This window comes from Silurus aristotelis (genome assembly GCF_946808225.1).
Source record: "Silurus aristotelis genome assembly, chromosome: 17".
Taxonomy (NCBI): domain Eukaryota; kingdom Metazoa; phylum Chordata; class Actinopteri; order Siluriformes; family Siluridae; genus Silurus; species Silurus aristotelis.
This window is the reverse complement of record NC_139590.1, coordinates 21,859,319-21,873,569: the sequence shown is the minus strand read 5'-3', so window position 1 is coordinate 21,873,569 and position 14,251 is coordinate 21,859,319. Positions and strand designations below refer to the sequence as shown.

General features: G+C 39.3%; 1 protein-coding gene across 16 annotated transcripts in view; it reads right to left on the bottom strand.

Annotated features, from left to right (window-relative positions):
• The window catches only part of LOC310740035 (uncharacterized protein), a 208,258-nt gene that overhangs the window by 100,779 nt on the left and 93,228 nt on the right, over positions 1–14,251 (bottom strand). For 2 of the 16 annotated variants that reach the window (XM_083566385.1, XM_083566374.1), the window contains exon 2: positions 10,675–10,913. The exons of 11 other annotated variants lie outside the window; for them this stretch is intronic. In XM_083566385.1, the coding sequence (XP_083422511.1) occupies positions 10,675–10,913 (239 nt within the window). Of the gene's footprint in view, positions 1–57; positions 362–454; positions 603–10,606; positions 10,914–11,007; positions 11,110–14,251 lie in introns of those variants that run through there. 3 more of the 16 variants (XM_083566376.1, XM_083566378.1, XM_083566381.1) reach the window with 3 other exon arrangements.

Genomic DNA, 14,251 nt, shown 5'->3' with positions numbered 1-14,251 from the left:
ATGAACAGTTTTCTGTACAGGATGTTTTTGTACAGGGATGTTGTTGATGTGTTTTACTGTGTGTAACGAGCGCAGTAATACACAGCTGTGTCTTCAGTCTGCATGTTCTGTCCTGTTAATGTTACTGTGTTCCTGGAATTGTCTCTGGAGATACTGAACTTATTTTTCAGTTTGTCACTGTAATATAGGCTGCCACCACTATGGATGTATCCAATCCACTCCAGAGCTTTTCCTGCATGTTGTCGGATCCAAGCTGTATGATAGCTCGTAATTGAATATGAAACCTTGCAGTTGATGGAGAGACTCTGGCCTGGCTGGACTGTCATGGAAGCAGGCTGAGTCAGTTCCTCACCATGCACATCTGTGGAGGAAAACACATGGTTATATCTCACACAATATACACTGCACATTTATTGTTCTTGTAGTAAATGAATGAATTGGATAAAACACTCACAGGAAGCAGCTGCCAACAGGAGCAGTAGAGATGTAGAGAACATGGTGTGTGGTGTTTGTACTGGGGTCTTCTCTGTTCTCCAAAGTTTAACAGAGTTTAACCTTCACATCACATAAATAGAGTGAGGTCCAGCCCTGATTCTTGGATTTGCATATCTGCTGATGATGGGAAAAGAACGTATTTCAATAGTATTCAAATAATTAAAAATCAGGTTTGATTTGCATGAGAGTTAAATTTTTCATTATGGTGCAGGAGAAGTAAAGACATTTGCTTTCATATTTGTCTTCAGCCTTAAGCACCAGCCAGAGATAATAAAAAGAAAAAAATATTTTACAGAGAAATTTTGACTGTTAATGGAGGAAGAGAAAAAAGGAGAAATTAAACCCTTTTTGTTTATAATAAATGTCTCTGGGTTTCAGTTTCCTGCTGAGGGAATATTTACAGCTCGTGTGTTTATATTTGTGTAAATTGTTGTACAGCTCTGCAGTCTGTTGTGTCAGTGTGAGTCTTGTGCACAGTGTCTTCAGCTTTCAGACTCTTCTAGATACAGCATGTTTTTATTGGTGTCTTTAGTGATGGAGAACTGGCCCTGTCGAAACTGAGAAAATGTTGTGCCAGTATCAATGTATACGATCCACTCCAGTCCTCGTCCTGGTTTCTGACAGATCCAGTGCATCCGGTAGCTGCACTTTGAGAATCCAGAGACAGTACAGGACACAGTGACTGATTTTCCAGGTCTCTTTATCACAGAAGCAGAGGAGGTCACGGACTGTCCATAACAATCTGGCAGATGAATAATCGTCAGCCAAGAACATTCTTAATAGACCAGACTCTATTTAAATATGGTGTGTCGTGTCCATGACACTCAGAGCTTTTCAATTATTAACCACAGGCTGTTCATGGTTTCACTCCACCACTAGGAAGAGATGGGACACAGGCAGAGCTGCAGGAGGATCAAGTTCAAGGTCAACACTCTGTGAAGCCTGGAATAAAAAAACAAACTACAATATTTATATATTTGTTTTCCTGTCACTCAGTTTCATGCAATCATTTTTTTTCTTGTCCAGTTTCTGTGTCCTTCGTTCTATAGCAGATTTTCCTTATTTTATAGAAACTTTCTAAATAAAACCTTGTGCTTTGCATTTAATTGCGGCTGGATTGTGATTGTGCAGTCAGACCCACTGAATGAGTTCATGATTATAGCCTATTAAACCACAGTGCTGTTGTTTTCTCAGTTCTGATTGGTCCAAAAGTGCCCTGGCTATAAAGTTGATATCTGCTATTGAAAGTTGAAAGCAAGGCACCTTTTATCCAGCTGAATCTGCTTACCCCTACTGGATATCGACATATGTCAGAACCACGTACAACTGGTAAAGGGGGTGGTCTTGCTGTCATTTTTCGTGCGTCTTTAACTGTCTCTAAACTGGTTTTTCACAATACCACGACATTTGAGTACATGGTTATGAAGTTTGGTATCAAACATCCCGTTGTACTTATATTAATTTACAGACCACCTAAACAATAAAGTTATTTTTTCTCAGAACTCAGTGAACTACTAACCCAAGCATGTGCTGTGTCGTCCCAAGTTATTCTTCTTGGTGATTTCAACATTCATGTTGATACTGCTTGCTCCACTGCTACTCAGCTAAATGTTGTCTTGGACTGTTTTGACCTCATCCAGCATGTTAATTTTCCAACTCATACTCATGGTCACACGCTTGAACTTGTTTGTACATCTGATCTGAATAATATCTCTGTTGACAGTTTAGCTACCCCTCTTTCTGACCATAGACTCATCTCCTTTGATTTTACATCTATCTGTCCAGTCAACCACATCAAAAATATAACCATACGTTATCGTCATTTAAACACTGTTGACACTAGCTCCTTTTGTGATTCTGTTGCCTCCTCTGATCTTTCTGATGTGCAAAATTTAACCTGCCCATCTATGATTTATGACAAGTATTGCAGTTCTGTTGAAAAATTGTTGGATGAGTTTTCCCCAACTAAGATTAGGTCTGTCCCTATGTCCCATTCCTCCCTGTGGTTCGATGCAGAGCTTCGAGGTTTGAAGGTAAAATGTAGACAACATGAACGTCTGTTCAGGAAAACTGGTCCAACCGGCCATTTTCTTATATACGCTGAATGCCTTCAGCAATATAAATTGGCCTTAAATACAGCCCGCTCTGACCATATCTCCAGCATCATTAACAAAGCAAGCAATAGGCCCAAAATGTTATTTAGCACAATTAATAAACTGACTCAAGCACCAAAGCACAGCCTTAGTGTCTCTGAATCCATGGTTATGTGCTGCTCTTTTCTGAACCATTTTCAGGGTAAGCTAGATACTCTGTATGCGACATTTGGTGAGGAACCAACTACCGATGTGTAATCAATCTAACATTTCTATGACAACCCTAGCCTTAACCAATTCCTCTTTAATCACTGAGTTAATACAAAAATCTAACTTCTTATCATGCACTCTTGATCCTGCACCTACTTTCCTGCTAAAAGACAGTACATCGGCGATTTCTGCCCCCATCTCCCACCTTATTGCAATAAATGCAATATGTCATTTATCTCCTCTACTGTACCTGTGTCACTTAAGACTGCTGCTGTTACTACCATACTTAAAAAGACTAATTTGGACCCGGCAGACTTATCCAACTACCGCCCTATTTCCAACCTGCCATTTGTATCAAAGATCATGGAAAAGGCTGTGGCCTCTCAACTGCAGTCATTCCTAGCTGGTAACAACCTCTACGATATTTTTCAATCTGGCTTCCGCCAACAGCATACTGCACTAGTAAAGGTTGTTAATGATCTTTTACTCATTGGAGACTCAGGTACTCTCTCTATACTTCTGCTATTAGACCTTAGCTCTGCCTTTGATACTGTCTGTCATAAGATCTTACTTTCCCGCTTAGCAGAATTTGGCATATCAGGCTCTGCACTATCCTGGTTTTCCTCTTATCTAACGGGCAGGCAATATCACATCTCCATACACAATTCCATATCTCCTACTGTCTTACTTAAACAGGGTGTCCCACAAGGCTCTGTTCTTGGCCCACTACAATTTATTCTGTACATTCAGCCGCTTGGCAACATCATTTGTCGACATGGTTTTAGTTATCATTGTTATGCTGATGATATTCAGTTATATACTGCTTGTCAACCAGATTCTCCTAATGTAAAATCCTCACTCTCCTCTTGTGTTAGCGAGTTAAAACAATGGCTACACTCAAGTTTTCTTATCCTGAATCTGGGTAAAACATTCTGATAACTGGTCCCCCATCTCTAATAAAAAACAAATCTGTGGACTTTAGTCTTGATCTGGATGCTACTACGATTTTCCCCTCAGCTATTGTTAGAAACTTAGGTATCATATTCGACCCCTCACTATCCTTTGATGCCCATATTCGCAGCCTCTCTAAAACGACTTTTTTTCATTTACAACGCATTGTCAAACTGCGACCTTTTATCTGCAGAAATGACGCTGAAACATTAGTGCATGCTCTGATTACGTCCCGTCTCGACTACTGCAATTCACTCTTCTCTGGTCTATCAGCTCACTCAATCTCACGTTTACAGTACATAAAAAACTCGCCTGCCAGAATGTTAACCTCCAATAAAAAATCTGCCCACATTACCCCTATATTATTTGATCTTCACTGGCTGCCAGTCTCATCTCGCATAAAATATAAAATCATACTGCTCACTTATAAGGCACTAAATGCCCCCCCATCTTTCCGATCTTCTCTCATCCTATGTTCCTTCACGATCACTCCAGTCTTTAAATTCTGAACTTCTATGTATTTCTAGATACCGTCTATGCTCTGCGGGTGGCAGATCCTTTTCTGTCATTGCTCCAACACTATGGAACTCCTTACCCATTGCACCCAGAACCATCACCACTCTGTCTGAATTTAAATCAAGGCTTAAGAACCACCTTTTCAACCTCCACTATCAGTCAATGCATATGTGTTAGGAGTCCTTAATTTTTCTGAAATGTGGTGTATGTTTCATGTACTATGTAGTGTTCTTTCTCTTGTCCTGTATGTTTTTGTGTCTGTGTTGTCTTTGTTATTAACTCATGCAGCTGCATGTGATCCTTCCTCCTGGGCAAATGTTTGACCAATATGTTTATGTTTATGTATGTTCATTATATTTCATCTGTCTGGAAATATTGAAATATTGTACCTTGTAAAGCGTCTTTGAGCTTGGGAAAGGCACTATATAAATTAAACTTATTATTATTATTATTATTATTATTATTATTATTATTATTATTATTATTATTATCTGCATGGCTCTCCACATAAAGGATTAAAAATGGGTGCGATTGTTGGTATGGTGAGGTTTCTATGAGGAGATGTTTATTCAGTCTTCATGAAAGGAGTCTCCAGTGTGAGAACTTGATATCAGTGAGAGGCAAAGCTGGAAATAAGTTTAAAGAAAGTCTTCAGAATGAAAGTTTTTCTTTGTTTAAAGTAACAAACTGCAACTTCATGAGAGAGAAAAATGCTGGTGAGGGATGAGCTGTTGATACTGCTATAACACAAGTGGAGTTCTTACAAAATTAAGAAATGATTTGTTGTCTTCAATTTGTAAATAAATAAATAATTCACAAAATAGAGTGATAAAAGATGAACACTGGATAGTTTATTGTGGATTCAGCTACAGAGTAAGAAAAACAGGCTTTCTTATAAATAACTAAAATGAAGCTTTGGGGAAGGATTTGAGTGCATGTGCAGTTTTCAATGTTGTTTCATATATTTTGTTTTGTTTTCTTCCTCTTTTCTTGTTCATTCTTCTCTCCACCTTTTTTCTTTTTAGTTACTTTTCTCACTATTTATTATATTTTACATTGTTTCTTTCACTTTTCCTCTAACCTCAGGCAGAGACCTGACATATTGTACCAGTCACCCCTCTACACAGGTATAACGAAGTGTTGTGTCCAATGCAGGTTTTAAGAATCCCGTTTTGCAGGTGCAGCCATTCCAGGTTAATGAGCCTGGAGAATTCTGGGTAATTGAGTTCTCCCATATGGACATTCAATGTGTGCTGCTCTCGCCCTCTGCTGGCTGTTCTGAAGTAAGGTTTGATTTGAGAGATCATCAGGGGTTTCAAGTCAAGAAGCTTTTATTGTAATTTCAACCATATATAGCTGATGCAGTACACAGTGAAATAAAACAACGTTCCTCCTGAACCCAGGTGCTACATAAAACATCATAAAACAACAGTCACAGAACAGAAGAACACAGGGCCAGGAACTAAAGATCCTCGCCACATAAAGTGCATGTGTGCAACTGGTGCATACAGTGCAAAAGACAACACAAGGACAATACACAATACACAAAATATAAAAATAAAAACAGCAGTAGCTCCGCCAGTAAAACCTGTCGTGACAGAATAAGGTGCACAGTAGCAGAAAAATGTAAACAGAAAATGTAAACAGACATTGTGCAATTCTACAATATAGCAGCAATCAAAATAAACTAAACAGTGACTAAAGGATTTGGACAGAATATTGTGCAAAAAGAGCAAGTCCCGGAAGTTTAGCAACAAACGGCATGTAAACATTTTGCGATAGTGAAAAGTGTGAATGGTGCTAATACCTGGGTGTGCGACGTGTATGATGTGTGTTGAGTCCGGTTGTTCAGATCAGTCACACAGTTGTGTGTAAGTGTGTGTGTGTGAGAGAGTTCAGTTCAGATGTTTGTTGAGATGTTTGTCGGTCACACAGTTGTCGACGTTCAGAGACAGGTTGTTGGCTCCACACCAGGCTATTAACCGTTGCACCTCCTCTCTGTATGCTGACTTGTCGTTCTTGCTGATGAGACCCACCACGGTCGTGTCATCGGCAAACTTGATGATATGATTTGAGCTGTGCGTTGGTGCACAGTCGTGAGTCAGCAGAGTGAACAGCAGTGGACTGAGCACACAGCCCTGAGGGGCTCCAGTGCTCAGTGTGGTGGTGCTGGAGATGCTGTTCCTGATCCTGACTGACTGAGGTCTCTCAGTCAGGAAGTCCAGGATCCAGTTGCAGAGGGAGGTGTTCAGGCCCAGTAGGCTCAGCTTCTTGACCAGGTGCTGAGGAATAATTGTCTTGGATGCTGAACTGAAGTTTATGAACAGCATCCTTACATAAGAGTCCTGGTTATCCAGATGGGTGAGGGCCAGATGGAGGTTTGTATATAGATCACACATTTGATCTAGATTTTTTGTAAAGTAAAATAATGAGTTTTGAAACACGATGAGCACTGTTCATTAAGGACTTTTGTACTCTGTTCATAAAAAAACATGAGTCAACACACAACAAACAGAAACAATTCTGATTTGGCTGATGAACAGACTCCTGTACAGATTGTTTTTGTACAGGGATGTTGGTGACGTGTCTCATTGTGTGGCTCACGAGCGCAGTAATACACAGCTGTGTCTTCAGCCTGTATGTTCTGTCCTCGAATAGTTATTGTGTTAGTAGACGTGTCTCTGGAGATGCTGAACTTATTTTTTAGTTTGTCACCGTAATATGTGCTCCCCTCATAACGTATGCATCCAATCCATTCCAGAGCTTTTCCTGCAGGTTGTCGAATCCAAACTGTTCCATAGTGGTTGCTGCTATCAGTGATAGAAGCTCCAGACACTCTACAGGTGATGGATAAAGTCTCTCCTGGCTTTAGAAGCACTGAGTCTGGCTGGATGAGCTCAGTAGCACAGAACACATCTGTGAAAAGAGAAACAGTAAAGGTTCACACGTTGAACTGAAAGGATCAGATGAACTAATAAAGCTGAAATCCAAACACTTACAGGGGACGAGAGCCAGAAGAAGCAGTGAAACTGAAGACAACATGTTTGTGCTGAAGGAGGAGTAATGAGAAGATCTTCCTCTCTAGAAAATCACGCTGTTAATATTACAAGAGGAGATGAAGATTTGCATAAACTTTCCATAGAAGCTGTGTTCAGTGCAGAGATACGTCACAGTTACATCCCATATTTATATAGTGTGTGTGTGTGTGTGTGTGTGTGTGTGTGTGTGTGTGTGTGTGTGTGTGTGTGTGTGTGTGTGTGTGTGTGTGTGTGCCAGCAGCAGCAGCAGTAATGATGTAGAGATCGTGGTGTGTGTTGAAGCAGAATCAGTAAAAGCTCTTGGTCTGTGTTGCTTAAAAATATAACAGGGAAGGACATTTGCATAGAAACACTTTATCTTAAGGGACATTTGATGGATTTGTCTATATGAGAAACCTCCCTATTTTTCTAATAAATCCTATCTGGCATTGAACATATACACTAAATGAATCTGAGACTTTATATTGCATGTGTATTTTAATTCTGTTTGATGTGATGTTTTAACAATTAAGAAGATTAAGACAGGTGTGAATGAGGAGATTATGGACTGTCAGGTGAACAAGCAAACACACTAGAAAATAACTCCATTAAATAAGGAATAAATCACAGCTGGGGGCGCTGTTCTGGGAAAATAAGCAATAACAGGGCGGTGGTATGAAGTTACAAATCTCTTAGAAATTAATTCAATGCTTCATTTAAATTTTCTTAATCTATGTAGTTTATGTATTCAATAATCACCTACTCTGTGAAAATGTGACCATAAGATACAATGACCGTGTTCAATGTCTCACGTAAACACATTCTTGAAAAAATTCTGAATTGTAACTGTTAGATTTCAGGAGACACAAAGCACAAAATCAGTGTCTGTGTTTTTCAGAGGCTTGAACTGCTTTCTTTATTGGTTACAGAGTCTAGTTCTTATATATGAATTTAACCGATGGCTAAGAAAATTCCTTGGTTAGATATTTTGTTTTAATTTAGAGATCTAGATATAGCTGTTATTTTTCACTGGTTGCTCAGTGATCCATCATTTCACTGCATTAGATGTTTGGTGTCCTTAACTTATTATGTGAAAAATGAATCCTTGTGCATGCGCAGTAATACACAGCTGTGTCCTCTGCTCTCACACCAGAGCCACTGGCATCATTGTAGATAAACCCCATCCACACCAGGTGTTTGTTCTCCTGCTGTCTGATCCAGTGCATGTTATAGCTTCCAAAATTAAACCAGATCCTCTGCAGAAGAAACTCCATGTATCTTCATGGTGAGTGTTGATGAGACTCGACTGCTATACTCGTGAAGAAACCGAGAAGAAAAAATAAGAACCATGAAGAAAAAAGTAAACAAGTGATTTTGTCAGGAATAAAGGCATTATGAGGTACAGCACAGGTATATATAAAGATTTTATTGATAAACTCTGTTAATAAAATTATCAACTGATAAAATTATGTATTTCTGTTTTTGCTGATGAACAGATTTCTGTACAGGATGTTTTTGTAAAGGGATGTTTGTGACGTGTATCACTGTGGGGTCTCGAGCGCAGTAATACACTGCTGTGTCTTCAGTCTGCATGTTCTGTCCTCAAATTGTTATTGTGTTAGTAGACGTGTCTCTGGAGATGCTGAACTTATTTTTCAGTTTGTCACTGTAATCTGTGCCCCCATGATGATAGATGATACCAATCCACTCCAGAGTTTTTCCTGCAGGTTGTCGAATCCAAGCGGTATGAGCTCCTGTAACTGAATATGAAACCTTGCAGTTGATGGAGAGACTCTGGCCTGGCTGGACTGTCATGGAAGCAGGCTGAGTCAGTTCCACACCATACACATCTGTGGAGGAAAACACATGGTGATATCTCACACAATATACACTGCACATTTATTGTTCTTGTAGTAAATGAATTGGATAAAACACTCACAGGAAGCAGCTGCCAGCAGGAGCAGTAGAGATGTAGAGAACATGGTGTGTGTTGTTTGTACTGGGGTCTTCTCTGTTCTCCAAAGTTTAACATTGTTTAAATAGAGTGATGTCCAGCCCTGATGCTTAGATTTGCTTATCTGCTGATGATGGAAGGAGAATGTATTTAAATCATGAGGAGGAGATTTATCTTATGGAGGATCAAATCTTTTCCATGACAATTCTCATTGAATGCGCCTCAAAGTTGTAACAGGTGGCCGAGTTTATTTACTATTACATTATTCTGAAACCCCATTAACACAACAGTTTGGACATTCAGGACACCACACAATTTTGTAAATAAAATAAAAAAACTTTTATTTTAGCATTACCTGAATGTGCATTTTTATTTTACATTGAGATCAAATTATCATACACAAATTCTGATATACAAATGGGGTTACAGGCCATTAAACACATATTCACAAAATATCCAGACAGTGAAAGTGAAAAGTTTTTTTTTTGAGTTTTTATAATGAAACATAACTTATTTTTGAGATTTTAATTGTGGAAAATTATCTCCAGATTTATGGTACTGCAGTGGGGGGAAAGTTTGCTAATCTCTACATGAGCACCTGGAAAGACTCTCTCTCAGAGCAGGAATTCTATAAATCTTTATAGATTTTAATTTCTCAGAAAACATCAAGTAAATTTACACACTATATACATAAAGAAAAAATACTGAATGGAAACTAAGGGTTTAGGGTTATGTTAAAACGTTCTTGCTCTCAGTAAAAGCTTTTCTGTAGCTCTGATTCTCACATGCTTTATACTGCTGAAGGTTATTACACAGACTTGTGGAAGCGTGGAGAAAAGTGAAAGCATTCAACAATAAATTTGAAATAATATATTATTAAATTATGAGTAGAATATTAACTGGGGAGTGGTGGCTCCAGCGGTTAAGGCGCTGGGTTACTGATTGGAAGGTCAGGGGTTTAAGCCCCGGTATCGCCAAGCTGCCACTCTTGGGCCCTTGAGCAAGGCCCTTAACCCTCTATGCTCCAGGGGACCCTTACGAGAAAAATAAACGTGGGGTCACCCACGTTTGGGGGTAATCCCGTGGGCTCACCACCTGCAGGAGGGACCGTAAGGGACCGGTGCTGAGAGGATTGGGCAGCAGTCGAAGGTGGGGGCCTTGACAGCCCGATCCCGGGACACGGAGAAGTGTCTGGGGAATCTGCTTAGACTGCTGCCCCCGCGACCCGAATTACGGATAAGCGGGAGAAAATGAAATAATAAATGTTACTTATAGACAATCTGATTCTTTGAATACACTGGTTATGAAAATGAGAGATTGTCATGTGATTACAGCACGTTTTTGTACTAATGTTTAAGGAGAAGTGTCACTGTGTGTGTCGGGTGCAGTAATACACTGCAGTGTCTTCTGTCCTCACGCTGTTTATCTGCAGATACACCTGCATCTTACTGTTGTCTCTGGAGATAGAGAAGCGGCCGTTAACTGCACTGGAGTAATGTATGTTGCTACCATCATACATATTTGCAACAAATTCCAGCCCTTTTCCAGGTGCCTGTCTGATCCAAGCCATCCAAGAGCCACCGAAATTAAATCCAGAAGCTGTGCAGGTCAGTTTATGAGACTGATCAGGTTTGATGATCACTGAATCAGACTCGATCAGTGTCTGACTGCAGCAATCTGAAATACAACAATACACAAAATAAAGTCTGAGAAAAAGTATTTAAAAAATAATGAAAATGTCTCTCTATATGAAATAATCAATAATACCAACATTGAATGAACATTGCTAAAGTGAAGTAACTTAAAACTCTGCCTAGTCCCATCTCAAAGAATGAAAACAATTCCTGTTGTTTAAAATGAACACAAACTGCTGCTGTGTTGTTGAGCTGAATGTAGCAGCATAAATGGTTCGAAGGCAGGATTTGGTTTGCATGACACGCCCACTAGAGATGTATAAAGGAGTAGCCATAAAGAGAAAATGCTTACTGTAAGACTCCAGCTGTGTTTCATTCTGTCATGTCTATAACTGCTCTTTACTCATTAGATGTCATGCACTGTGCATCACTGTAACACTCAGAACTACATGAAGCTTTCTGATCACTGATAATCACTGAACAAGATCTCAGTGATTATCAGTGATCTCAGATCACTCAGGTCTCAGTGAAATCCAACAGGAGCGAGGTGAAGGTGTTTTATTTCTCTAATACCTCTGTTTTACACACATGTGAAACAAGAGGAATGTTATCTGTAATAAACAGCTGGAACAATATAAAAAATAATAAAATGTTCTATCAGAAACTCTCTTCACCTCCACTACACTCTTACTCTACTCTTCCTTCAGGATCACCCCTACACCAATTCTCTTTCCATCCACACCATGATTGAACAGTTTAAACCCCTCCAATGTTCCTGACCTCATTCCCTCTCCACTTTGTCTCCTGAACACACAACATGTCTACCTTTCTCCTCTCCATCATATCAGCTACCTCTCTCCCTTTAACAGTCATAGTACCAACATTTAAAGTATCAACACTAACCTCTTCTCTACTACACTTCTCCTTTCCTAGCTGTCTCTGTAGATGTCTTCCTCCTCTCCTTTCCCTCTTTGGTCAACAGTAGCCTAATTTCCACCAGTACCCTGCTGACTAACAATACCTGTGGAGGTCGTTGGTAATTCATAGTTTCATAACTGCTGTTTAGAAAACAAGCGATCTGCTGCCCCCTACAGGTGATTTTAATTCCAGAAGTTTGTAGTAGTGAAAGGAGTTGTAGTAGTATGGAAACACTTTTATTCTTTTACTTCCAAATGACTCAAAATCCAAGATCCATGATTAAACTTTTATATCGCATTTAAATACTTTATCTAGTTTGAGGAGTTTGAATTGTTTGGAATGAAGAGTTCATTTCTGAGTGCTGAGTGTGAATGGATGCTGTTGACAATAAATGTGTTCAGTTTTCTGCTGAGGGAATATTTATAGATCATGAGGATGTGCTTGTGTATGTCTCTTGCACAGGAGACATTGGACATTCCGTTATAATGTACACTGTATTCTATGTTTTTGTACAGGGATGTTGTTGATGTGTATCACTGTGTGGTAACGAGCGCAGTAATACACAGCTGTGTCTTCAGTTTGCATGTTCTGTCCTGTTAATGTTACTGTGTTGCTGGACGTGTCTCTGGTAACCTGAAACCTACTTTTCAGTTTCTCACTGTAGTAAGTGTTACCATTATGACAAATCTCTCCAACCCACTCCAGAGTTTTTCCTGCAGGTTGTCGCATCCAGTGTGTACAGTAGGTACTTGTTACTGAATATCCAGACACTTTACAGGTCAGAGTCAGTGACTGACCAGGGGTTAATACTGTGGATCTGATCTGGATCAGCTCAACACAGAGACCACCTGTTAAAGAAAAGTTATTTTATTGTTGTAAAAGCAAAAAGCAATAATAATAATTAAAATAAAAAAGTTAAATGTAGAAACACTTACAGTGTACGGCTGCCAGCAGCAGCAGCAGTAGTGATGTAGAGATCATGGTGTGTGTTGAAGCAGAATCAGTAAAAGCTCTTGGTCTGTGTTGCTTAAATATATAACAGGGAAGGACATTTGCATAAAGACACTCCTTATCTTATTGGATATTTAATGCGATTCTGAACATCAGAATCAGTATTCAATATTAACACGTGAGTTTTCATTCACATTTAATGGACACATTTGGTTCTATGTTCTGTAATTGGACATTTAACAAATAGTTAGTAGTCTCCAGTTTTTAGTCACAGAAAATTCTGTCAAACCAGAGACTGTTTAAAACTTTGATGACAGAAGTGATAACAGGAACTCATTTGTGAGTTACAGCACATGCACAAGAGTTTATTGAAATGGCTTTTTTACTTTACTTGGTTCTTCAGGTGAAAAAGTAATCAGATATAAACTGTGTAAATGTTCATTTGCATGGAATATTAGGAAGCATGTTGGGAGCACCAAACTGGTCAAATATATTTCTGCTTTTGCTGATGAACAGTTTTCTGTACAGGATGGTTTTGTACAGGGATGTTGTTGATGTGTCTTAGTGTGGGTAAAACGAGTGCATTAATATACAGCTGTGTGTTCAGTCTCGAATTGTTATTGTGTTAGTAGAGACGTGTCTCTGGAGAAACAACATATTTTTCAGTTTGTCACTGTAACCTGTGCTCCCACCATTACTGATGTACCCAATCCACTAAAGAGTTTTTCCTGCAGGATGTCGGATCCAATGTGTGTTATCGGTTGTAACTGAATATAAAACCTTGCATTTGATGGAGAGACTCTGGCCTGGCTGGACTGCCATTGAGTGACAAAGAGTGGCCTTTTATTGTGGCCGAACTAAAGCACACCTGTGCAATAATCATTCTGTCTAATCAGCATCTTGATGTGCCACACCTGTGAGCTGGATGGATTATCTCTGCAAAGGAGAAGTGCTCACTAACACAGATTTAGAAAGATTTGTGAACAATATTTGAGAGATAAAGGCTTTTTGTGTACAAAGAAAAAGAGTTAGATCTTTGAGTTCAGCTCATGAAAAATGGGGCAAAAACAAAAGTTTTGCATTTATAATTTTGTTCAGGCTAGATACACCTGCTTCTTGCTGTTGTCTCTGGATATTATGAATCTTCTGCTACCACTCGGAGCAGAAATATATGGGATCCACTCTAAACCTTTTCCTTGATCCTGTCTAATCCAGGAAATGACTGCATCTCGATCACTAATCCCAGAGTAGGTACAGGTGAGTTGATGAGATCCTCCAGGTTTAATAACCACTGACTCAGACTCGGATAGTGTCTGACATCCACAACCTGTCAAATACATTTCATCATTTCATACTTTTACATAATGACATAATTTATATAACTGATACCTGCACAAAGAAGCTGTTACTCACGGGTTATGGTCAATAATGGGAACAGGAAGTAATGTGTTGTTGCATGGCTCATCCTGAAGTCTAAACTAAGTGGAAACAATGCAGATGGAGTCTGTGGTT